This window comes from Pelobates fuscus, chromosome 7 (genome assembly GCF_036172605.1).
Source record: "Pelobates fuscus isolate aPelFus1 chromosome 7, aPelFus1.pri, whole genome shotgun sequence".
NCBI classification, from domain to species: domain Eukaryota; kingdom Metazoa; phylum Chordata; class Amphibia; order Anura; family Pelobatidae; genus Pelobates; species Pelobates fuscus.
The window spans coordinates 185911488-185938425 of record NC_086323.1 but is presented as its reverse complement, the minus strand read 5'-3'; the positions used below and the strand labels follow the sequence as shown (position 1 = coordinate 185938425).

General features: G+C 40.9%; 2 protein-coding genes across 2 annotated transcripts in view; both read left to right on the top strand.

Annotated features, from left to right (window-relative positions):
- Positions 1 to 26938, top strand: part of LOC134568392 (dimethylaniline monooxygenase [N-oxide-forming] 2-like) — a 489265-nt gene that overhangs the window by 361175 nt on the left and 101152 nt on the right. The window lies entirely within an intron of this gene.
- The window catches only part of ACAD9 (acyl-CoA dehydrogenase family member 9), an 88966-nt gene that overhangs the window by 31374 nt on the left and 30654 nt on the right, over positions 1 to 26938 (top strand). The window contains exons 6-10 of the mRNA XM_063426965.1: positions 39 to 117; positions 1988 to 2162; positions 9770 to 9843; positions 19501 to 19576; positions 22984 to 23054. Of these exons, the coding sequence (XP_063283035.1) occupies positions 39 to 117; positions 1988 to 2162; positions 9770 to 9843; positions 19501 to 19576; positions 22984 to 23054 (475 nt within the window). The remainder of the gene's footprint in view (positions 1 to 38; positions 118 to 1987; positions 2163 to 9769; positions 9844 to 19500; positions 19577 to 22983; positions 23055 to 26938) is intronic.

Here is a 26938-nt window from a genome sequence, read left to right as displayed (position 1 = left end):
AAAGTATATTAATATAGAACTCTATAATTTCTTCACAGTGGTAGTGATGCGGCTTCAATCCAGACCAGAGCAACTCTGAGTGCTGACGGCAAACATTATTTTCTCAATGGCTCAAAGGTATATTTCGATATGCTGTGGATTTCTGTGTTGAATTTAAAGTAAACAAATGGGGGACATCTTGAGGCTGAGGATGATATTTATTGTGAATGTTCACATTTTCTGCATTTCTGGGGTGCATGGGTACATCACCCAAGTATGTGGGCATATCACCTTTTCCCCAGCTGTTAAGTTTTTTTCGGACAAATTTGCAAGGTCTCTGTTTAAATGGGCTCATTTCTACAGTCTCTAAATGAATGGGGTTCTCCAGAAGATCATACAGGAACATGGATAGATACTCAAAGAAAGTGTTTGCAGTATCTCAGGGATCTGGTAATCACAATGCCTGTGTCAAGATAAAAAGGTAGATTTAAAGGAAGAATCCATTGAAAAACGTGTGCTTTATTTTAAACAATTTAGCAGATATTCCTCCAATGAAAATGTGCTTGCATTTTTTCTGCAGGTTTTCTTTGTGGGTAAAATAAAAATGCAAAGTCAGTAGATCTTGAAACAGTCCCCTCTTTCCCAAATGCAGACTTTCAGTATGAGCTCAATTGTCATTATAATACAGATCAATGAGAAAGGGGAAAGCGTAATAAAAATACCTGCACCCGTACCTCTCCTCTCGAATGCTCCATGTGGCTGCACGGCCTGAATAGATATTGCTCACCTTTGCTCCCGCGAACGTCTCCCTCTGCTGGTTCGCAGGGTGAACTGCAGCCCATGTAAATAAAATGTTATGCCATGACGTCATAACCACGTCACCTAGGCCACCCATTGTTTGGGGTCGCAGAGATGACTTTGACCAATGGGAACTCTTTTGAGCCTATTTAAGGCTTGTTTTAGCCTTCATTCATTGCCCTATTGTGGTTTCTCTATAGATCCTCGCTTTGTGCTCCTAGTGATTGCCTAGTGATTTTCTGTTTTTGATCTCTGCTTCGTAATAACCTTGTGATTTCTGGTATCCTGACCCGACTTTGTCTTCACTTTGTGTATTTTTTACATCCTTGACCTTGATTATCGATATATTTTTTTGTGGGTTTCCTCTTTCCTGCCTGTTGGGGTACAACACCGTGACAGAAAGGCAGATGGGCTCTAGCCTGCCACGTCTGTCAGCTCTATGTAGCTAACGGGAAGAGAAGAAAACCTCCCTTGCTATTTGCTTTTGCCACCAAATATAAATTTGCAGAGATATTTTGAAATCAACACTTTAATAAACTCTCACAAATATGACACACAGAAAAATTAAGCACTTGAGCATGCAAGATTATAAGGGCCATAGAACAGAAACTTGGTCAATGAGTTTCTTGGTCACACACAAGGAGACTTGACAGATATTCTATATATGGAGGGGCTGGCGGAGGACCAAGGGAATGAGACACATGTAGGGGCTGGGAGCTATTAGACACTTGGAGGGGCGGAGGAATGAGGCACATGGGGGAAGGTCCAGGGCAATATTCGCACCGGGGCCCAGTAATTTCTAGTTAGACCTCTTGGCACTTCCTTATGTAGACCTTCGTAAACCAAAGGTATTCACGTTTCATCATCCCTACATGAAGCATCCAGATGATGGGGAGCACAGCAATTGCTGTGCTCATGGTCTTGATAGTCCGTGCTTCTCTATGAGAGAAGACTGGATTGGACTGGAGATAATTAGCCTTAACGAAGAGGGGCTGCCTCAGTGATGGAAATATAGGCATGTTTTTGAAGACTTATTATTTCTTTGTATTTATTTTTATAACAAAGAGAGGCACTGAATTTAGAAGCAGAAAGCAACACGCCAACATTAAATCTAAACATTTATTTGTTTGATGATTTTCCTTTACTTAAGTCTTTGGATGATATAATACTTAATTAACTCTTCACAATGTATTTTATTGCATCTTTGCAGGTCTGGATATCAAATGGAGGCTTAGCAGACATATTTACGGTGTTTGCAAGAACAGAATTGGTTGATAAAGATGGTGTCACTCAAGATAAAATAACAGCATTTTTAGTTGAAAGAGCCTTTGGCGGTGTCACACATGGGAAACCAGAAGATAAATTAGGAATTCGTGGATCAAATAGTAAGAAATATAAATTTATATACACTTCCATGTAAATGTTTTGCAAAATAATTGTAATTGGTCTATAGTGAGCAGAGATTTTGTGTTATTGCCCCACTATCAAATGTATAATGAGATCATGAAGCACAGCTTGTTTTATGTTCTATAATGCATTTTCTTTCAGCAGGACTCCCTGGATACATCTGTTATGTGAAATATTAAGTATTGCTTAGAATGCACCTTTGAGTTTTTATACTTTCTCTTAAATACATACTCCCAATAGGGCATACTGTCTTTCTTGTCAAATGTTTTTTATTGAATAACAAAGGATACCATCATAATAATGATAATTCACATTTATCAAGATAACATAAATTAATAATTACTCATTAACAATTTTTTTTTTTTTAAATCAATAAAATTATTATAGGAACATTATTTATGATCAAGAATTGGGGCTTTAAAAATCTCTCTGTTTGTTAACAATAAATTCGTATATCGGGGCAACCAAATCATCTAGATTATATTTAAGTTGAATTTTGTTGAATGATAGCAATGACTTGTTTGAAAGTAAATTGTCCAAATTGGCTAGAGAGAGATCTTCAGAAGTCAACATCAGGGGCTTAATATTTCAGAATTGATGTTCGCATGGCCCGAGACCACCATACATTTCCCTTAACCTTCTTATGCATCACTTCCCTGACTTTTAATGTTGTTTGGTGGCGGAGTGCATTTCTCTGATCCTGGGTAAAGCAGCCAAAATGTTTATTTGACCGAGTACAGAAGCAACTTATCCCTTTCAATAAAATGCCAGACGGATGAGTTATTATCCATATTAAATTTTAGTGCTTGTGCAGCATTTGTTGTGTAATAATAATTTCTGAAATCAGGCACACCTAATCCACCATTGATTTTCAAATTCTGTAACACAGATAACTGTATCCTGCCAGGTTTATACAAATACAAAAAGAGAAGTCCTGCGCTTAGTTCCATTACTACTGGGCCAGCAGCAACGACTACAATACACATCAGCCCCAATATATAGTAAAAACCAAAGAAAAGAAAATGTTACCTGCGCTTTCTCCTTAATCCCTATGTATATTTAGACAAATGGAGGTCATTTAGTTGCTCCAATGGCCATTGGAGGGAATGCCCGCCTGCCAACATCAAGGCAGACCCCCCTAAGCGGGTCCTTACACTGACCCTTCAGCCTGCTTCCTTGAGCTTCTGGCAAAGATATCTCTAATGAGACAGAAAGGGGTATTTTTTATATACACTCCTATACTTATTAACCCTTAATAGGGAACACATGGGATGGGCAGCAGCATTGTAACCAGGCTGTGTGATACAAAGTAAATACAAATACAAAAAGAGAAGTCCTGCGCTTAGTCCCATTACTACTGGGCCAGCAGCAACGACTACAATACACATCAGCCCCAATATATAGTAAAAACCAAAGAAAAGAAAATGTTACCTGCGCTTTCTCCTTAATCCCTGCCAGGTTTGCCTGACCTGATAAATGCTTTGAAGTTATCATTTAAGCAATACAGAACAGGGCATGGAAAAAAGGGCACAGCTTGGGCTTTGTGATCGTTAAGTTTCTAACAAGAAATGTCACCAAATTATTTCAATATGGACACCAGAGATTTAAGAGAGGTTGTTGAATTTGTCAGAGACAGTATTTCATCTTCGAACAATCCTATTTTATGAGTAACATCATTCATTTTGATACCTTCCATTTTTGGATCGTTTCTAATCATATTGGCCTGGGGTTCCATCGCTAATCTAAATGACATAGGATGACCCTGTCTTGTATAATTTGAAAATCTATCTGACATGAAACCTGAGACAGAAACCCTTGCTGTGGGGCAATGATACACCGTGGACACAAATTAACTATTGGGGCTGTGAAACCAAATTTAAACAGTACCAACCTCAAGTATCCCCAATGGATCCTACCAAATGCCTTCTCCACATCCGCAGAGAAGGTGCTTTATCAACTTTGATATAGTGAACAATATTGATGAATCATATGCTTCCATCCACGGCCTGACGACCCATCACATACCCTACTTGATCATTCTGGACTAAATTTAGTATAATTTTAGATAATATAGTTGCTAAAAATGTAGCATATAGTTTTGTGTAGTTATTTAACAACAAAATAGGCCTAACATTTTTACATTTATGTTGGTCATTACCTTGTTTAAGGGTGACAATGTAGGCACAATACCATCCTACCTTTATTCCAATATGTGATAAATAATTTAGCTAGGTGTGGGGCTAGTTTTTTCAAAATAAGTCCAGTAATAATACACTGTAAAACCATCCGGATCCGGTGCTTAACCAGTAGGAGTGTGACTAATAGCTTTAAACACCTCCTGTTGAGATATGGTCAAATTTAAAGTATCCAATTTATCAGAGGAAATTTGTGGTTGATTAACTTTATTATTTTTTCGAATTGGGTTGGGTCCAAATTGATGTTGTACAAGAATTTGTAATACTTGGCAAATACGCTACTAATGTTATTTGGGTGTGTTACTTTTTCAGCATTATCATTAACTATGTGTTCAACCCTAGATTGAGAGGTCTTTCCCTTGGAATAAAACGTTTGCTTTAAACGTATCATCATCAAGCTTGTATGTTCAAATTGTATAGTGTCAATTTTGTGCTTGATGTCTGTGATCATAACCAGTAATGAAGGGGATGGGGCAAACGTATTTGCTTGGTTCATATTATACAAATCCTTTTTTCAACATTTCAGCTCTTTAGATCCAGTTTATTTTTATTTATTTTTAAATGGCAGTTGAGATGGCTACTTTGTAGGAGACTGAGCAAAAAAAAGACCATTGCCTGCATACACTATTTCCTAACATCTTACTGCATCATGATGAAACAAACACAAAAAAAAAAATTGAATAAACTGTCCTGTTAGAAAAGGCTGTCGAAAAATCTGCATCTCTGTCTGCCTTGACTATGGAAGGCCGGGATTCCACTCAGCATTACCGTACAATCAACCACTACCATCCCTGACACCCGTACTGTTATGGAGGGCTTTTTGGTGACTTTACTGATGGTGCTTCCGTCTCTTCACAATTAAAACTGCACTATTTTGGGTGCCCAGTCGATCGAATTGCAAAAGACGTGACTGAGATTGGGATTCGTACAAACAAAATCGACAATGAATGAATTGTGTTCAAGAGACGCACTTTAAAAAGGGTATCATCTCATGCTTGCTGGTGTGCCATTTTCCTGTGCAGTTTTACTCTACTCTCAAGTCTAAATCATGGTGTGTCTACCCTGTTCAGTAGAAATATGGCATGCCATACTTTTAAAGTTGTTGATGATGCAGAGGGTAGGTTTTTAATTTGGATTTGAAAAATAAACTGTGTACAACATAGAGTAGCCAATGTTTATTTTCCAAATACAGGCCAACTTTCTGAGAAATATTATAAAAAGAGTTTGGAGTAACTGTAAAGGGAGACTGATTGTATGTGGAGATACTAATTTTGTTTTGGATCCTGAATTAAATATAGTAAGAGTGAATGACCCTGTCAGGAATAGCTGATGCCCAACACGCAGAACTTAAGTAAATATAAAGGAAAATCCCAAGACGTATTAACAGGCCTTAGAATGGCCAGATTTAAGGTATAAAGAAAAAAAAAAACACAAGACAGGATAATGACAAGAACGCAGAAAACGTGGAAACAATGAACAAGCCAAGAGTCAAGGAATGGAGAATACAGAATAATCCGGAGCCAAGCCAAAGGTCAAGGAATACAGAGATCAGATAGTCAGAAGGAAAGCCAAGGTCGAGTACACTAGAATCAATACCAGAAACGCATTCTCAGATAACCACGACAGGGCACAGAGAAATGGACAAACAAGGTTTACATAGCCTAAGATGCTCCCTTATTAGCTGCAGGGAAGCATGTGATAGTGAACGTGTGTGTGTGACATCATACACACATTCAAAATGGCATGGCACTATAAGGGTTAATAACAAACCCTTAAAATGAACAAAGCTGCAGCGGCCGGCGTCTCTAATGGTTACAAACACGGCCGCTGTGTGAGGGAGAGGAGCCACCACCGGGAGTGAGTGATGGGTGGCATTCCCATTACCACCACCATTCCCATTACGCCACGGGGGCGTGACAGACCCTTTGAACTTTGTGAGGATGCGTCTAGATGTTCTCAATATCTATGTAATGAGAGTGAGAAAGATTACACGTATCATTCAGTGCATTATATTTTTGGTGGACGAGGCGACTGTCATCTGTTTTGCACTCTGACTTTTCAGATCATGCTACATGTATCTGAGTCCCTTTCACTGACTCCAGCAGGTCATGGAAATTGAGTAACAATCTAATAGTTTTAGAGAAAAAAATATTAGCAGAAACTATTCTTGCCAATTACTTTAAACGAAAATTTGGATCTGAATCTGGCTGCTGACAGTCTGGAATGCTCATAAAGCAGTGATGAGGGGTCACTTTTTATTCAACAGGCATCCTACTGCTTGGGGGAAAAGAAGGGAAATCTGTTATTGGTTGGGATATGTCATAAACCACCTAATGTTAATATTGATGAGGAACAACAGCTGTTTGCGCAAATTGAGAAAACTGCAAATCTGGGTAACAAATTAATTATTGGAGGTTTTAATTACCCGGACATAAACTGGGACAGAGGGACCAGTAGTTCAGCAAAAGGAATTAGGTTTTTGAACTTGTTAAATGACCTCTTCATGTCACAATTTGTACAAGCACCAACTAGAAAGGAAGCTTGTCTGGACCTGGTTCTAACAACCAACATTGATCTTTTGACAAAGTAGGTGAGCACTTGGGATATGGTGTCCTTTGAAATAAACTTAAAAAAAAAACAAAGCATGTAGGGTATACTAAAACATGTCATTTTAAAAAGACTAATTTAATTTAGTTAAGGGGAGCCTTACAATATATTGATTGGCATAAAGCGAAAAGAACACTTGAGGATAAATGGAATATCTTCCATCGAAAGGTACATTTCTCAGTATGTACCATTGGGTAATAAATATAAAAGAAACACATTGAAACCATGTGGCTTAGTGGGAAAGTGAGTCAAGAAATTAAAAATAAGAAAAGGGCATTCAAAGGCTTTAAATCTGACAAATCAGAGGCATCAAATAAAATATATAAGGAAGCCAATAATGTATGCAAAAAGGCGATTTCAAAATGAAAAAATGATAGCCAAATAGAGCAAAACCAACCCCAAAGCATTTTTTTAAGTAAATAAATTCTAAAAAAACAAAAAAATGAAAATGTAGGTACACTAAAAACCAGGATGGGATGTTAGTTAATGAAGACCAGGAAAGGCAGAAATTTTAAATAACTATTTATCCTCTGTATTTACTAAGGAAGAGCCTATGGCAACGGATATACAAATAATTACTGCAGAAAACATGCAGAAAAAGTGTAATTGGCTAACTCAAGACAAGGTGCTGCAGCAACTAAAGAAAGTTCTCACCGTGACATCCAGACATGGTCGCCCCAGAAGTGCCCAACAGGGGATTTGAACTGTGGTCCTCATGTGTCCTGTTCCTACTGTCTTGCCTCTGAGCCACTTCAGAACTTGTTTATTCCAGCATTGTCTGCAGCACTAGGGGGCTGGACTTCACCAGTGGCTCCTACCTGTCTATCAAAGTCCACCTGAGGCAGATTGATCATTACTCCAGGTATAAAACACTGCATCTCCCTGAGGGCAGTGTCAGGTCGTTGTATCCTGCTTCCTAAGGCTTACTTGGCTTGTGAATCTTTATTCTTGGATTATCAGTTATTGCCTGTTCACTGCCTGCCCTGACTTTTGAAACCGTGTCTGACTACTCTTCTGGATTTACCCCTGTCTGTACCACGTAACATGTTTATAAATCATCTTGAAAAAAGTTTTGAAAGTAATGTTTCAGTGTTTGCAGATGACTCAAAACTCTGTAAAGTACGTTAGTAATATATTATACTTTACTGCAGAGGGATTTAGATAGACTAGGGGTCTGGGCACTCAAATGGCAGATGAAATTTAATGTAGAAAAATGTACAGTTATGCACTTTGGGGTCAAGAATGCACAAGCAACTTATACCCTTTAATGGAAGAAAATTAGAGATAACCACACATGAGAAGGACTTGGGAATTTTTATAGACAACAAACTATGCAACAATGAGCAATGTCAATCAGCAGTGACCAGTAAGGTATTGTGATGCACGAAAAAGGGCATTCATTCTAGGGATGAGAATATCATTTTGCCTCTTTATAAATCGCTAGTAAGACCACATCTTGAATATGCTGTGCAATTTTGGGCACCTGCTCTAAAGGAGGATATTAAGGTACTAGAAAGAATGCAGAGGAGGGCTACAAAATTAATAAAAGGAATGGAACATTTTAGCTATGAAGAGTGTTTAACCAATGTAAACCTTTTTAGTTTAGAAAAACGTCACCTCAGAGGGTATATGCCAACATTATACAAATATAGTTGTGGCCAATACAAAACCATTGTCTGTAAATCTATTCACAAACAGGCCTTTACATAGGACACGAGGTCATGCGTTTAGACTGGAAGAAAGAAGATTTAGTCTAAGGCAAAGGAACGTGTTTTTTTTACTGTAAGAACAATAAGGATATGGAATTCTCTGCCTGAAGAAGTGGTTTTATCAAATTTGGAAGTGCTTCAAACTATTTTGTTTTGTTTTTTGCCTTCTTTTGGATCAATCACAAAAAACAAATATGAGGAAGGCTGAACATGCCTCTTTACAGTCTATGTAACTATGTAACTACTTGAAAATATCATACTGTATTTCTTCTTCTTTAAAGTAAATACATTTTGTTATCTATTTACATAACTAAAAAATCTTACATCTTCTGCACTCCAGCAAAGTACCACTTGATAACTCCACATCCTTATTGTTCTTACAGTAAAAAAAAACAGAAAAGGCTGTGTTTACATTACTGCCTAGTACTACTGCCACTAGAGGCGCTTCATGGGTCAGTGCTGCACATTGTGCAGCACTGACATTGAGCGTCAACACACTCTACATCGAGATACTAAACGCTTCCTATAGAGATGCATACATTTAATGAGGAGAAACTGATTGGCACAACGCTGCGTTTTGCGGCTCATGCGCAATATCTTCCCAATGTTTTCCTGAAGCCAAAGAGGCAGAGTGGGGCAGTTCCAGCCGTGGTGAGACTGGCGCTGCAAATAAGGTGAGTAAACTACCTTTTTTTAGGACAGGCAAAGGGGACGCACTTCTAAACAGCGCTTTTTCAACCATAGTGTCAGGAATACCTGTTTGTATTCCCGATTCTAGAGTTTTCTTTTAAATAATTTGGAAACCTTATCCAACAATATTAAATTGAGAACATATGTTAGAATATGGGGAGTTTTGTGCACATTGGGCCCTAAGTTGTAGGACATAATTTTCTTCAGTGTCTTGTGTGAGTTCACTTATCTCTGCAAACTACTGCAATTAAACTGTCATTTTCACACAGCACTTAACTACTTAAATTTACATTTACCAAAAATGTTATACGGATGTTTCATGCAAGAATACTCTTGGGAAGTAGCCAGAATCTGCACATTTTATTTATTTATTTTATTTTATAGCTTGCGAGCTTCATTTTGAAAATACAAAGGTTCCTGTGGAGAATGTAATTGGAGAAATTGGAGGTGGATTCAAGGTATAGTAAAAATTGTGCAGTTTGTAATTTGTGAAAATAGGATTACTACAACCACTACTATTACCACTCCAGTGATTTTGAAGGGTAGGAGTATGGATGTGCAGTGTTTCTGCTTGAAGTTATTGTTAATTGTGTGCTGGGGCTAGTTGCATTCCAGAATTCTATTCTGTTCTAATGTCAATTCTGTGCATTAAAAACATAGTGAGCAATTCCCAGGTCTTTGCATCCATGGTGGCCAGCTCTTCTCTTGCCAGGTTATTATTCCATCTGGGTACCTCGTGACTGGTAGGGCATATGTGTTGATGGCTTAGATATTGTTCTTGCCATTGTGTTGGGACTTCAGGACATTTCTGACTCTCTGGAGTTATTTGGATGTATTATCCTTTTGGCCTCTTCCTCATGGTTGCCATGTGTTTGTGGTACGCCCTGGCACTTGTAGCTGTTCTCTGCATCTCCTATTTAACTTTTGACTCCTGTCCTGATCATCTTCCCTCTTTTTGCTATCGTTCACCCTCACTTACCTAAAGTGGTCAAGGATTGCTCGCTTTTCTATGATCATCTTTCTTATATCTGCTGTTATGCCTTCCTGGTGGCAGAGATTCAAGTCGGCAACTCTGTAAGTATAAATGTGGGTATGAGAATTAATTCCTTCACATGGCTCATGTATGATGTTTTGTGTAGTCCATCTAATTCCCTTTCACAATGTTCAAACGTTGTGTAACTAGCTGTTTTGGTGTTGACATACGTGAAAGTCTCTTATTCATCTATAGTTCCCACATACAGTTCACGTAGCACCTCACAGCTTGCTATGCTTATACTAGCAGGCAAGTATGTCTAGGTTTTCACTTCGTGTCCATTAGGGGTTTGTTCCAGTAGCCCATTTGCCATCAGATTGCCATGGTTGCTTAGCACCTGACATGGATCTCATTTAAGGCCCTCACTAGACAAAGAGCATAGCCAATTGCTATAGATTCACGATTCCCATATAGTCGAGCAAACAGTGCAACTGTAAGTGTTGAAAAATGTGTCAATAGTGATACATTATACCTCCATCCACAAATAAATTATATGGTCAACTGAACATCCAACCCAAAGGACTAAGTGTTTTGGGGATAACCATTGACACTAGAATATATAACATGCCATATATCCACACTTGGCAAACAAGGTTATTATTTATAGGGTCACATTTAAGCTGGCAATATAAACAGAGCCTCAAAAGGCAACATGACAGGCTAAGTACCCAAACCCAATGTGCATGTCCCAGTGATATGAATCAGCCCAAAGTTACAAAGTTTTTCATATAAATTATAAACTAAGCTGTTGAGTTTCTCTAAAGTTGGATCAATATCCCTTTTATAAAATGAGAAACATAGACAAAGGCTATACATTATTGTCAAACTTCATATATATATATATATATATATATATATATATATATATATATATATATATATAGGCTGAGCCTGTGGGAGAAGCCTGGAATTGTGGAAGGGGTTAGTTGGCCTATAAATATACAGGCCTTCCTCTGTGCTGTTGCTACCTGGTTCAGATCTACTTCCAGTTCAAAGGTCATCAACACAAACTACCTAAACTCCAAACAAGCTGGTCTTGGCCTCATGAGGCCTATGCAAGTATTCATTTTATTTCGCAATTTGACAGGTTGAGTTTAAATCCTGATAGCTTGCCAAACCTCCCGAATTCCGACAGGTGGCAGGGTAGCGTGGTCCTCTGGCTCATCACAAAGAAAAGGAGGAAATCTGCGTAAGCAGTGACTTTATCTTCCATCCCCTGTAGGGCATAGCCCCTAATATCCGGGTTCTGGCGGAGTGCCTGAAGCAGGGATTCCAGGGACATGACAAAGAGTATCGGAGAAAGTGGGCAACACAGACGAGTCCCATTGCAGACGCCAAAACCAGCAAAGCCCCGTTCACTCTCCCCTATGCATGCGCTCCTGCTGTATAGTGCCGCTATCCAAGCAAGCAGCCTCTTTCCAATCCCTATACACCCTGTTCCAAAATTATTATGCAAATTATATTTTTCTCATTTACCTAAATAATTGATGTAAATAACAATCAGCATAATTCTCATGTTATCAACTATTAAGAGTACAATTAAAATTTTTTTGAACAAACCTCCTAATGATAACAGTATTTTTTTAAACATAAAAAACGTATAATGCACTGTTCGAAATTAATACGCACAGTACGTTTCAAAACACTTTATAGATTGTAAAGAACTGAAAATTGTCATTTGTTGTGTTTGCAGCATATTTACTGAAATCAAAAGCTATTTCAATCAAACTTATAACAACATTTTAACTTTTTAAACATTTTAACAGATGACGTTACATTTTAACATAGTACCCCTTATTTGATAGCAGCTTCACAAGTCTTGCATCCATTGAACTTGTGAGTTTTTTGGACAGTTTCTGCTTGAATTTGTTTGCAAGATGTCAGAATAGCCTCCCAGAGCTGCTGCTTGGATGTAAACTGCCTCCCATCCTCATAGATATTTTGCTTGAGGATTCTCCACAGGTTCTCAATAGGATTGAGGTCAGGGGAGGATGGAGGCCACACCATGACTTTCTCTCCTTTTATCCCTATAGCAGCCATTGATGCAGAGGTATTCTTTGCAGCATGAGATGGTGCATTGTCATGCATGAAGATGATTTTATTACGGAAAGCATAGTTCTTCTTCCTTCTGCACCAGGGAAGAAATTGGTCAGTCAGAAACTCCACATACTTTGCAGAGGTCATCTTTACACCTTCGGGGACCCTAAAGGGGCCGACCAGCTCTCTTCCTATGATTCTGGCCCAAAACATTACTCCACCACCGCCTTGCTGATATCGCAGCCTTATTGGAACAGGGTGGCCGTCCACCAACCATCCACTACTCCAGTGGTTCCCAAAACAGTCCTCATGGAACCCCAACCAGTCCTGGATTGAGGGATAACCCGATTGTGTCTAAGGTGTTTTTATAAAAAAAAAAAACACATTAGGCACAACTCGGTAATCCCTAAATCCAGGATTGGTTGGGGTTCCATGAGAACTGGGTTGGGAACCACTGCACTACTGGACCATCCAGGGTTGCACGGCACTCATCAGTGAACAGGACTGTTTGAGGCACTAGCAGCTTCAAATATCTGTTTGCTGCTATGCAATGGTATTTTAGCAGCTGCTCTCTTAATCCGATGCATGGATCTGGCAGAAATCTTCCTCAATGTGCCTTTATCTGCACGAACCCGTCTGTGCTCTGATTCAGCCATAAATCTCTTAATAGTCCGATGATCACGCTTACGTTTTCGTGAAATATCTAATGTTTTCATACCTCGTCCAAGGCATTGAACTATTTCACTCTTTTCGGCAGCAGAGAGATCCTTTTTCTTCCCCATATTGCATGAAAATGGTGCTCTGCTTAATAATGTGGAACACCCTCCTTTAGTAGTTTTTCCTTAAATTGGGCTCACCTGGCAATCTAATTATCACAGGTGTCCGAGATTGTTTTCAGTAATCAAGAGCCCTGAAACACAATTCCATCCATGAGTTAAACTGAAAAACAAAATATTTAAGCTTTGTGACACTTAAATAGAATTTGCATAATAATTTGGAACAGGGTGTATACTTTAGCGTATCATCAAGTATGGCCAGGGAACGCGGTCAAAGGCCTTATCTGCATCCGTTGACAGCAGTAACATGCGTCGGTTTGTCTTTCTCGCGTGGTGTTGTATGGCGAAAAGCCGTCAAGTGCTATCCCGCGCCTCCTGTTCAGGAATAAAACCAGTCTGGTCCGCGTGGATCAGCTGTGGCAGGACTGTCTGCAGCCTAGTCGCCAAGACTTTCGTGAAGAGTTTGGCATCCACATTAAGCAACGAGATCAGGTGGTAACTGCCGCATTGTTCGGGATACTTCCCCAGCTTAAGCAGGACCGCAATCGTAGCCGCCAGTGACTACGCACCAAGTAGGGTCATGCAGGTGTATATTCATTCCCCGGGCGCCGTTGGGGCAGAGGGCCCGGAGGAGACCCACCACCACGACGCCTGGGAACTCTGTGGCCGAGGCCTCCACTCCAACGGGCCCAGCACCCAGTCAGCGACACTGATGGGAGGTAGTCCCAGCTCCTCTAAGAATTGAGGGACCTACTCCGGTCATCTTACGGAGGCCCAGCCATGCTGATGTCTCGCCAGTTGTGCGAACGGAAAGCCCGACTTGTAGGGCTGAGGTCACGGGCCTTAGGTCACACCGTGCTTCAAGCGTGAGATGGGAGAGATCGTTATATAAGGACATCTGTGCTCGGCGGTACTCCCAAGTATCCTGGGCCCTCCTCATTATGACATCCTTGATCGGAAAGGAGTGCATACAGCATGGGTATATTCTGGGTATATTCACTTCTAGGTTTGATCTTGCGACCCTGTGGGCCCTTTCAAACTTAAACTGTGCTGGCGCTGTCGTCGATATGAGAACCCTAAAGAGACCAGTCAGCGTCTCACCCACATTTTCTTCCCTGTCTGTTTCGGGTACCACCCGTACCCAGATGTTACATTTCCAGCCCCTGTTATCCACATCCTCTAACTGACGTCTCATGGCCAGCAGCAGGCCCCACTGACTGGCTACTGCCAAATCAGAAGGCGCAATTCGAGTTGTCTGGGCCTCAGCCGCGCGCTCCAGTGTGTATGCGGTCCTCCCGTGCGCTCACTTCATTTCGCAGTCCTGCCACCTCCGCTCCACCACCTTCTGGATCATAGCTGCAGCCATATTCCTCAGCTCCTCACCGATCCTGTCAAGTGCATGGTTTCGAAGTCCGCCTGGGATGTAGGTGAGGTCCGCGCCATCTTGGGACTCTCCCCCCCCCCCCCCCCCCCCCCCCCCCCCCCGCCACATGTGCCGTGCTGTGGGTGTAGAAATACGTCCATAGGTCCGAGTGAGACCCGGACTCAGGGCGGCGAGTGCGTCCCATGTGAAGCTATGTGGCTGCTATGCGAGTACACTACAATGGGTGGTTGGAGCGGAGCTCACGGGTTAGGCGGCTATCACGGTCGGAGCCCAAAACCACTCCCCCCATATCATATAATTAACTATTAAAAAAAAATTGTAAAATATGATGAAAACATTTTTCTTTTTTAAAAAACACACTTTTTCTAACTTTGACCCCAAAAATCTGTTATGCATCTACAACCGAAAAAAAACACCTGTGCTAAATAGTTTCAAAATTTTGTCCTGAGTTTAGAAATGTTAGAAAAACCCAATGTTAACATGTTCTTAGCTTTTTTTTTTTTTTTTGCAAGTTACAAGTAGCACTTTCCTATTTCCAAACCATTTGTTTTCTTAATTAACAAAAGTTACATTGTAACACTGATATCTGTCTGGAATCCCTGAATAACCCTTCACATGTATATATTTTTTAAAAGAAGACAACCTAAGGTATTAAACTTGGGGTATGTTGACTCCTTTCATGCAACCATTATACCACCAAGCTATGCCAAACAATAAAAAAAAAAATTGGTAATTTTTTTTTAACACACACAGCAATTTGAGAATACATGTACTGAGAACTTTAAGGGTTACTCCCAAAGAACACCCCAATATGTGTTCAGCAACATCTCCTGAGTACAGTGATACTACCCATGTATAGGTGTGTGGGGTTCTCTGGTGGCTAAAATACCTTATTTGGAAGGTGGGCGTTCCAGTTTTCCAACTTGAAATTTTCATAGCTGGTTATTATGCATTTTTGAAGACGGCCAATGTAGTTTACCCCTATCAAACCATCTATTTTTGAAAAATAGACACCCTAGTGTATTTCAAATGGTGGTATTTTAACTCTTCCATGCACTAATTCTACCACCAGTCTTTGTCAAACTTTTGGGTAGTCATATTTTTTGTGTTATTTTTCTCTCATAGTTACATAGTTACATAGTTAGATAGCTGAAAAGAGACTTGCGTCCATCAAGTTCAGCCTTCCTCACACCTGTTTTTTGCTGTTGATCCAAAAGAAAAGAAAAAAAAAAAAAAAAAAGAAAAAAACCCAGTTTGAAGCACAATTTTGCAACAAGCTAGGACAAAAAATTCCTTCTTGACCCCAGAATGGCAGTCAGATTTATCCTTGAATCAAGCAGTTATTACCCTACATTGAAAGATTATATCCTTGAATATTCTGTCTTTGCAAGTATGCATCTAGTAGCTGTTTGAACATCTGTATGGACTCTGATAAAACCACTTCTTCAGGCAGAGAATTCCACATCCTGATTGTTCTTACAGTAAAAAAACCTTTCCTTTGCCTTAGACGAAATCTTCTTTCTTCCAGTCTAAACGCATGGCCTCGTGTCCTATGTAAAGTCCGGTTTGTGAATAGATTTCCACACAATGGTTTGTATTGGCCCCGAATATCTCTCAGTTACTGTTATGTGTTACTAACAAAGAACACCCCAATATGTGTTCAGCAACATCTCCTGAGTAAAGTGATAACACGTATGCATAGGTTTGTTGGGTTGTTTGGGGGGTGCAATGCCAAACTTCTGACATGTGTTTTTCAAATTTGAAATATCTTCTTTACCCATCTTCTTTTTGGGGGCCTTTTTACATATCCAAATTTATTTCCTTGCCATGAACGTGCATATATTTGAAAAGTTGACACCCCAAGATATTGTATATGGAGTATTTTAATGCCTTTGATGCACCACATGCGTTCCACAGAATCTTTGTACTTACATGGTGGTTCTTGCGTTCCACCATGCGTTTCATCATTACGAAACAGTTCCGGTTTATATCAATAAATGATGGGGATGCAGAGGGAAATGGAAGAGAATCTTGTAAACATTATTTTTAAATGTAAATGCATATTTATGTAATTTCCCATTTTACAATAACACAATACAAAAGATAAAAAATAATAATAAGAGTCTCTATGTGAAATCATGTGTACAATTTCCATGTATCCACTTCTTCATTTAATGGGATACAATCCATAGTTATCCTAATAAGAATAACTGGATGCTTTATGATAATATTATGATGAATGCCTTTTAAAGTTAGAAAAATATTTCTTCATCCCATTTTACCTCTTCTCATATGGTGGATTTCTTATCTCTTAATAAGAGATATAATTGTACCCAGAAATTGGTAATTTGAGTGATATTAATATTTACAAACTATACACAAATCCCAATTTTTCCTTTTATAGGAGATTTTCAACTGATGTTCTTGTTATAAAGGAGGTTGATCCCCCTAAGTTGCACATGGTTGCAAAAAGAGACCCTTTACAATGTTATCCATATACATTAGTTCTAAAAAACATATTAAAAAATAAACTCAAAGAGTTCCAATCCCCATGAGACAAAAAACAGAGTGAAAAGTATAGAGAATACAGAACCTCAATGCAAACCTTCGAAGAAGCTGTAACTATTCAGTCTAAAAAGCACCATAAATCTATATCTAGGTTTAGCCCCCTTGGCTGTATGGTTTTTAAAGTGTTAATCCAATAAGTTTCGCACTGAGCTAACTTTTTATTAGGTTTCCACCTCTCCAGTGTTTTTCTTTTTTCTCTAAACCCAAATAGAAATCTTTCCAAGTGAATTTATTACATGTATTGCAATGAATTGAACTATATGTTTATCTGATTTTTTTCTAATATTATTCTGATGTTCCTTCAGTTTCCTGCAAGTCCGACCTACATATTGCTTCCTACAGGGACACTGTAGGGCATATTTTAAATTTTTTGTTTCACAGTTTATATTTGATTTTATATTAAACTCTTTCCCTGTTGTGGTGCTTTTAAATCTTTTTTGACGCTTAAACATCTCTGTGTTTTACAAGCTTTACATTTATTGCATGAGTTAAAGCCTTTCCTTCCCTTTCTTGGGATATTTCTGTGTAGGTTCTTTAAGGCATAACTAGGTGCCAATATATTTTTCAAGTTTCTCGCTTTCTTAAAAATTATTGGTGCTTTCTTTGGAAGTATTTTCCCCAAAATGGGATCCTCCAACAGAATATCCCAATGTTTATTGAATTTTTTTTTTTTTTTTTATCTCATAGTGCTGAACATTATATTGAGTAATGAAAGCATATTTAGAACTTTTCTTTTGTAGCCTATCGTTCTTTCGTTTTAACAAGTCTTTTCTACTTAATTTTCCAATTTTGGATGCCTCCTGTTTTAAAATTGTTTTATCATATTTTTTTGGAAATCAGCTTATCAGATAGATGGCTGGCTTGTTTATAGTAATCTTTATCTCTCGAACAGTTCCTCCTAATACGAATTAGACAGACAGGACTCTAGATTGAGGGTGAAGTAGAACTAAAGGTTTATTGCCACAGCCTGGAATATATACAGTTTTTCATGCCAGAGGCACACCTCCTGGACCTGATGGAAAACAGGGACAAAAGGAACATAAACCAATGGGAACAATAATTGGCACTGTTACACTCCCCCATCCGGTCAGCAATCCATCCCCTATGCCCGTGATATAATTAATATAGCTAATGTACTAACTTAATTATCCACGTGCAGAAAACACACATTTTTCCCAAAGTACAGAAACACCCCAAAACTCTAACATAAATTATACATCCCTGGATAGCCCTGATCTGGGTGAACAACATCCAAAAATCACCCAGATCAGAGCAGTGGTTCAGAAAATTCCTGGATGTCTCTTTTGACCGAACGCACGCACATTTTCATGCCCAAAACAGTTCCGTAGAATTAGGCTGTGCAGTTGGTCTATTTTCAATGTCTAAGCTCACTTCGAATGCACGAACGGGTGCCATTCGTGCACAAAGTCCATGTTGAAGTGCTGTTAGACTTGTCGAACAACGTTAGACTCCAGTCGAAGAGTCAAAGTCCAGGGAAGGTAAAGTTTCAGCTGTGTTCGTGCCGTCGCGTGTCCTATTTGAGTTCCATGAACTCAACGACAAAACACTGCTGACCTCGTTCGACTGAATAAAATGACCGCCGCCACGTGTTCGAATGTCGGCTACTTCGACACTTCGGCTGTATCTGAAGTGCCACTTTGAAAGTGTAGATCTGTTCTAAACAGTGCCTTAGAGCCAAACAAGTCACCGGGGCCATTGTCACAAGATAAGAGACTGGAAACAAGCCCCTCCAAAAACCAGTGGCGAGGTCACTTTCGCCACAGTATTTTTTTTTCTAGTTTGTTACAAAATTGGAAGCGCTTCAAACTTTGATATTTTTTTTTTTCTTCCTTCTTTTGGATCAACTGTAAAAAGTCTGAACTTGATAGACACGTGAAGTTTTAGTATGAAGTTTATATTTATAACACTCAGTTTGTGGATTTTATTTTAAATATATGAAAACAATTGCATTGACATTTTTTTATACAATTTATAGAATAAAATAATTGGCCGATTAATTGATTTATGAAAATAGGTGGTTGCAACTATTCTTCCTTCCCCCAAGGAATGCAGCCCCGTTAACAACTGGCACATAGCACATTTCACAATGCATGTGATACATTTTAGGCTTACACATACTTTTAGTTAAGGCAAGAAATACTAAATATGTACAAGTAGAGTGCTGTATATGAAGCATTTTAACGTCTACTGGAAAATAGGTTTAATGTGTGATCTTTGAATTGTATTGTTTTCAAGTATTCTGGATACATGTCATTTTTTGCAGATATGCTTTAATGATATTTTTGTTTCTTTTCAGGTAGCGATGAATATTCTTAACAGCGGGAGGTTCAGTATGGGCAGTGCATCTGCTGGCTTAATAAAGAAACTGATTGGTAAAGAATATCTGTTTTAATTATGTTAACATAAAATTTCACTGATTTATGATCATGGATTGTCAGTGATTTATTATACTAACTTGTTCATGGGCCACAGTGAGAAGATCTGTTTGCTTTCTCCTTGTGTTACATCTAAAATTAAATAAGTTCAATACAGATGAAGACATTTGAAAGGATAGCAGCTTCCCTTGATCCAATGACCTTGTAGGATGAATAATAATGTGAGATGGAATAAGTGTACAATTATTTATTGAAACAATAAAATAAACAGAAAAATATATATTGTCAGGTTATGGTTGCAGCATAAAGGGATCCTATAGTGTAAGGAAAACAAAGCCGTTTTTCTAGCACTATAGGGTTAATAGGTCCCCCTCCTCCAGCGGGGCTGAAGGGGTTCAATGCTTTCCTATAGGGAAAATCTGACCCTGGAGGTACATGAGGACGTTCAGCATCAGAAAACAGACTAAAAGTCAGTTTGGATTCCGGGAAGCGCCCCCAGTTCTGTGGCACTAAGTGCAAAAGAGTCACAGCACCCAGACTACTTCAGTTAGCTGAAGTGGTCTGGGTGCCTACAGGGTCCCTTTAACCCCTTAAGGACCAAACTACTGGAATAAAAGGGAATCATGACATGTCACACATGTCATGTGTCCTTAAGGGGTTAATGGCACTAAGAACAGAGGCTTAACACCGTATTTACTCAAATATAATGTACACCTTTATTGGCAATAAACCCCTTTATTGGCAATTAGTGCACTGTTATGACATACCCCACTGTTCTTATTGTTCTGTTCTCATTGTGCTGAAATATGCATGCGGACTGCCTTTGTGGTACCGCACGCTTGTATGTTACCCTCATATGCACTGCAAAAAAATAATTTAAAAAATGGTCTCAGCTGACACAGGTGAGCCCCAGGCATCTATTGATACCTGGTATGTGCTTGTGTGAGCAAGAAGTTGTGTTATATACACAACTCTCTTGAGGATCTTGTAGGCAAATTGTATTACATTTTTAGATTGTGTTATTTGGATTGGGAGTTTGGGTCAAGACTTGACAATTTTAGGTTTGTAGCTATGGTTGCATTCTTGAAGGGAGCAGGAAATACACAAGAAAATAGTTATTTGTGGGAAGTGGCAGTGCAAGAGAAGAAATTTGAGTACAAATAAAATGTGAGGGGATAGAATAGAGCAGGTGGTCGGGTTGAATGACAGAAAGGAGTGAGTGATGACCTCTATTGGCTGATTGTAACATTACTCTTGTGAAGTGACCTACATAGTCTGGAACAGTCAAGTTAGTAGGAGAAAAAATGGAGATGGGGTAAAATAGTGTGTTTTATAGTGTGAATTAGCCCTTTGGGTTCTCAGGAGAATGTAGTTAAAATGTGGTTAGGAGGAGAGTGAAGTTTTGAGATATACCGTATATACTCGAGTATAAGCCGAGTTTTTCAGCCCATTTTTTGGGCTGAAAAACCCCAACTCGGCTTATACTCGAGTCAGAGTCTGTATTATGGCAATTTGCATTGCCATAATACAGACTGGGGGGAGAGGGGGGCTGGCAGAGCTGTACTTACCTTTCCTGCAGCTCCTGTCAGCTCTCTCCTCCTCCGCGCCGTCCGTTCAGCACCTCGGTCAGCTCCCAGTGTAAGTCTCGCGAGAGCCGCGGCTCTCGCGAGACTTACAGTGTGAGCTGACAGAGGGAGCTGCACGGACGGCGCGGAGGAGGAGAGAGCTGACAGGAGCTGCAGGAAAGGTAAGTACAGCTCTGACAGCCCCCCTCTCCCCCCACTGAACTGCCACTGGACCACCAGGGAAGGAGAGCCCCCCTCCCTGCCATATATCAAGCAGGGAGGGGGGACGAAAAAAAATATATAAATTAAATAAGAAAAAAAATAATAAAAAAAAAATAATAATAAGAAAAAAAAAGGGGTATAAGGACCACTATGGGAGGGGGGGGGGTGGGTTAAGGACCACTATGGGAGGGGGGGGGGGTATAAGGACCGCTATGGGAGGGAGGGGGGGTATAAGGACCACTATGGGAGGGAGGGGGGGGATAAGGACCACTATGGGAGGGAGGGGGGTATAAGGACCACTATGGGAGGGAGGGGGGATAAGGACCACTATGGGAGGGAGGGGGGTATAAGGACCACTATGGGAGGGATGGGGGGTATAAGGACCACTATGGGAGGGGGTGGGATAAGGACCACTATGGGAGGGAGGGGGGGTATAAGGACCATTATGGGAGGGAGGGGGGGTATATGGACCACTATGGGAGGGATGGGGGGGGATAAGGAACACTATGGGAGGGAGAAGGGGGATAAGGACCACTATGAGAGGGGAGGGGGAAGTAAGGACCACTAGGGGAGGGTAAGGACCACTAGGGGAGGGGTGAGTCAGGACCACTAGGGGAGGGTAAGGACCACTAGGGGAGGGGTGAGTCAGGACCACTGGGGGGGGAGTGAAGGAACACGGGGGTGGGGAGGTAAGGACCACTGAGGGAGGAGGAGGGGAAGTCAGGACATATGGGGGGGGAGGGGGCGGCAAAAAATGTTTTGCCTACGGCGGCAAATATCCTTGCACCGGCCCTGCACACACTGCATTCACACACTGCATTCATGCACACACACACTGCACTCATGCACACACACACTGCACTCATGCACACACACGCTGCACTCATACACACACACATACGCACACACTGCATTCATTATACACACACTGTAAATAAATATTCAATTAATATATTTTTTTTAGGATCTAATTTTATTTAGAAATTTACCAGTAGCTGCTGCATTTCCAGCCCTAGTCTTATACTCGAGTCAATAAGTTTTCCCAGTTTTTTGGGATAAAATTAGGGGCCTCGGCTTATATTCGGGTCGGCTTATACTCGAGTATATACGGTACTCTGTCTTTAGTAAATGTACACTGTAGGCAACAAAACCATGTCACCATTTAGTAGAGATGCTTGCTCCCCAGCAGCCTGAAGCCTGGCCTCCAATGATGATAAGGTAGAGGTGGAGATATGCTTTCACCTCGTGCCCTACAAGTTCATACCAGAATTTGGTGCAGTGATTGGTTGAGAGCTCCAAGTTATCTCTGCTAATCACTGACTGTTACCCCTAGTAAAGTGGGAAGTGGAGCAGAGTTCAGCCTCTTCCATATCGTCATTGGAGGCCGTGTTTTAAACTGCCGGGGACTGAGAACCTCTATTTAGCAGGGAGTGTTTGACCTGGCACCCATGTACTCAAGGGCACCTTGATCACTTCAATTAGATGAAGTGGTTATGGCTCATACAATGTTTCCAGCTTGTTCACATGAATGACATCTGCTGATCTGCTAAACTAGATTACCTGAAGTCACAGTGGATATTTTAACCCTCTTTTCTAATTATTTTCTCTTTTTAAAAGAAATGACAGCAGAGTATGCTTGTACAAGGAAGCAATTCAATAAGAAACTGGGGGATTTTGAATTAATTCAGGTACGTTAAAGTATTTACTTTTTGTTCAAATTAACATTTCTTGTTTAGAAAAATGTCTATTTATTTAGCATGTGAACCATATGTCAGTAATGAAAAAATATATATATAAATATGCCTCATTAGGAATGTCCACAAGGTATAACTAGTAGCATACAAGGGGGGATTATAGGCAAAGATTGGTAGGAGAATTCAATTGTTTCTTTATTAGGACATATGTGGGAATAATGAGATCAGATTGGCTGGGTCAAGAATGATTGGTAAGGATTCCTGATTCCTCTCCTGCAACTGTCAAAAAACAAAAGCACAAACAAACCACTGGGCCCTCAGTGACTACTTTTCTAGCAACCTACTTTTCTACCCCTACCCTTAACCTTTGTGTCACTATACCCCACTACTCTAGCATGTAAGCTCACTGAGCAGGGCCCTCATCCCCTCTGTGCGTCCAGCTTATCTGGGTACAATTACATGTCTGTTAGTCCACCTATTGTACAGCACTATGGAATTTGTTGGCGCTTTATACATTGTGACGGTTGTCACCATCACCTAGAGTTTCATATGTAAACTTTATGTAGGACCCTGGACTACTCTTATGTCTAAGTCATCCTGTGTCCATTATAGGTGCAGAGAGTGTATTTTTTTGTTGCTAGATGATTTGTGTGCTCTCCTGTCCTGCTGGTACTTGCTATTAACTAGGTGGATTTGGTTGTGGAGTGGAGCCTGTACAGTGCCACCTGTTGGTAGCAACAGCAATATGTACTATCTGAATAGCAAGGCTTGTTAAAGGGAAACTATAGTGCCAGGAAAAAAAAAACTTGTTTTCCTGATATTGTAGCTTCCCCTTCTGTCAAGTCCCCCTCCCGCGGTGCTGAAGCTGATAATAACCCCTTCCGTCACTTACCTGGGTCCAGCTCCGATGCTGTTGAATGCTGCACGGCTGCCGGCGGGGGAGACCTAATGCACATGCCGTGCTCCCATTAGGATCTCCCCATAGGAAAGCATTATTCATTGCTTTCCTATGGGGATTCTGGTAACGCTTGGAGTCCTCATACATAGCGTGAGGACGTCCAGCATCGTCGTCTAAGAACCCGGAAGTCCCTCTAGTGGCTGTCTGGTAGACAGCCACTAGAGGGGGACTTAACCCTGCAAGATAATTATTGCAGTTTATAAAAACTGCAATGATTATATGCTCAGGGTTAAGGGTGATGGGAGTTGGCACCCAGATCTCTTCAACAGACTGGAGTTGTCTGGGTGTCTAGAGTGTCCCTTTAATTGGCATGTTCAGGTAGATTTGCATTTTACAGTTTCTGCAGGCAGGAGAGATATTTCGTGGTTGTTATTGTCTTCACCGCCCCTCTATTTATATGTTTGTTTTATTATGCGTGCCTGTAGGTTTCTTTACATTATTTGGTTTTATGCATTTAATTAAGTGTCACCCTGAGCTTTATGTAATGATCATATGGGCTAGTCCCAAGTAAAAAAAAAAAAAAAAGCTTTGTCTGTTTGTTCTATTTGGAACTGTGTGTCCTGTATGGATTTTTAGGGACTCCAGACACAGAGTTGTCATACCTGTTGGCTGGCTCTTCAATCCCTCTAGCCCTGAGACAAATCAAGATTGCAGGCAGAGGTGCATACCAGCCTGGAAGAAGGGTTGCAGAGGAACAGGCAGAGGGGACGATATCTGCTTGGATGAAGGGCTGCAGAGGTATAGCAGAGGGGAAGATCCAGCCTGGAAGGAGAGCTGCAGCCTGGTCAAGTGGAAAAGCTCCAGAGAGGCTCCAGAGAGACCCCAGTCAAGCCCTGGCAACTGGGATTGAAGTGCTCCAGGCTTCTTCCCCAAAGGCTAGGAAGTGGATTGGGCGGAGGTACTCGGTCAGAGTATAGGAGTTCATTCACATAAATGATAATATTAACACCAAAAAAGTAGATCTCCCAGTAATGGGACCTGCAGGTAGTCTGGTCCTAAGATTTGTGCCTTGTTCCAGTTTGGAGTCTTTCCAGGTCCATTTGACAACTGCTGGTAGTTGGTATTAAAATTCAGCTGATCTTCTGACACACACAAAACGCGTTTTGCCTGTCTGGCTTTAACAAAAGTAGCAAGTGTGGTCCGCGTTCATAATTCTATTTAAACCACCTGCCTTAGCTGATTTGTGGGCAGGGTTTTGCCTCCTTAGTTTAGTCGGTGGAGAGGGAAGGATTTCTCTGATTGGTTTTGTCCGTTTCCACCGATTTCCCCATGTGTTGGAGCAGCACATGCATGCATGCTGCCGTGCCCTAAGTATTATGTTGGTTCCTCTCTTGGTTGTTTTATGTCTCAGAGCGTAATGTTCTCTATTTCCTTTATTTAACCGAACATGCTTTCGTGTAGTCATGCTCAGAGTACTGACTTCAGTGGAAAATCATTATTCAGGCACCAAACTGTTGTCACTTTCTGATACCACAAGGGTATAGAATATTAAAATCTGAGGGAGCACATAGTAAAGGGGAAAAGAGTAATCATTGCACAGAGATGCTCTTGGGACTTCACTTATGAAGAAACATAAGGAAAAATAAGCATACAAAATAATAATAATGAATCAAAATAAAGAAAGTTAAGTAAACATAATCAAATTAAATGAAAAGAGAATATAATATAAGATATTAAAAATAAATATAAGGGGGGGGGGGGCGGAGCTTGACCGCCAAGCACAGTAGTCGCATCCACCCGGAGCTCCGAGCAAGCGACTGGATATAAGCCTTTAATTTGGTGATATTGCTGATTTGACCATACTTACCCACACCACAGTGCTCTTGGTGGGAGCGGAGCTGGGGTATGGAGACTTTACAGACGACATGGCAGAGGCAGATCCTTATTGTGGCCTAGCGGTTGATGCGTGGCCCGGTTTCCCAGTTTCAAAGTCCACGCAGATCCTCCCTTTCCCCCTTCCTCCCAGTCCACCACAGCACTATCCAGGCCTGGCACCACACAAGCAGCCTCCGGTGAACGGGCCCAGTCTAACGCAGCCTAAGATGGTGGCTCTGTGCACAAAGGTGGCCCCCGTCCACCACGCTGAACCCACAAACCACTGTAGCATACTGCCAACACACTTTGAACATCATTGTGCAGAAACTGGCACAAGGCAGTGGAAGGGAAGCAGCGCCATTGCGGTCTAATCTTCAGACTCACTGTGAAACGACCGTACCTAAAGCGGATCTGACTTGGTCCCATCAGAAACAAGGCAAGCGGGGGAGATGACCTCCTGACTCGAGGTAGAAAACAGGCAGGTGTCCAACTACCGGCGGTGACAGCCGCGACAGCAAGACCGGGCTGCGGCAGTGAGCGGCTCCTCTTGGAAGGCGCATAAAGTCCACATACTCAATCAAGTTAAGAGAGCAGGCAGACGGGAATCGATGGCGGTCTTGAGGCCTGGCAACACCCTACATGGGCTCCCTCTCAGCCCACACCTCGGACTCACTCATCCTGCCTATAACACTGGCGTGGGGTGAGGGGCATGAATTGCTCTTGGGCCACTTTGTACCCTAAAGTAACTTGCATACACCTTGCAACTGATTTTCTTTTCTTTTACGTTAATTTGTTGTGCTCAAAGTGCATGTGATTTGCCTACACCGGGCCTATGCTATAACATATCAATCAACAACCTGATCAACTCTATGCCAAGGAGATGTGTTGCACTGCGTGAGGCAAATGGTGGTCACACTAGATACTGACTGGTTTCCGGCCCCCCCAGAGCCCACCAATACAGTAAAACTGCACATTTTAGAGTGGCCTTTTATTGTGGCCAGCCTAAGGCACACCTTTGCAATAATCATGCTGTCTAATCAGCATCTTGATATGCCACACCTGTGAGGTGGATGGATTATCTCGGCAAAGGAGAAGTGCTCACTAT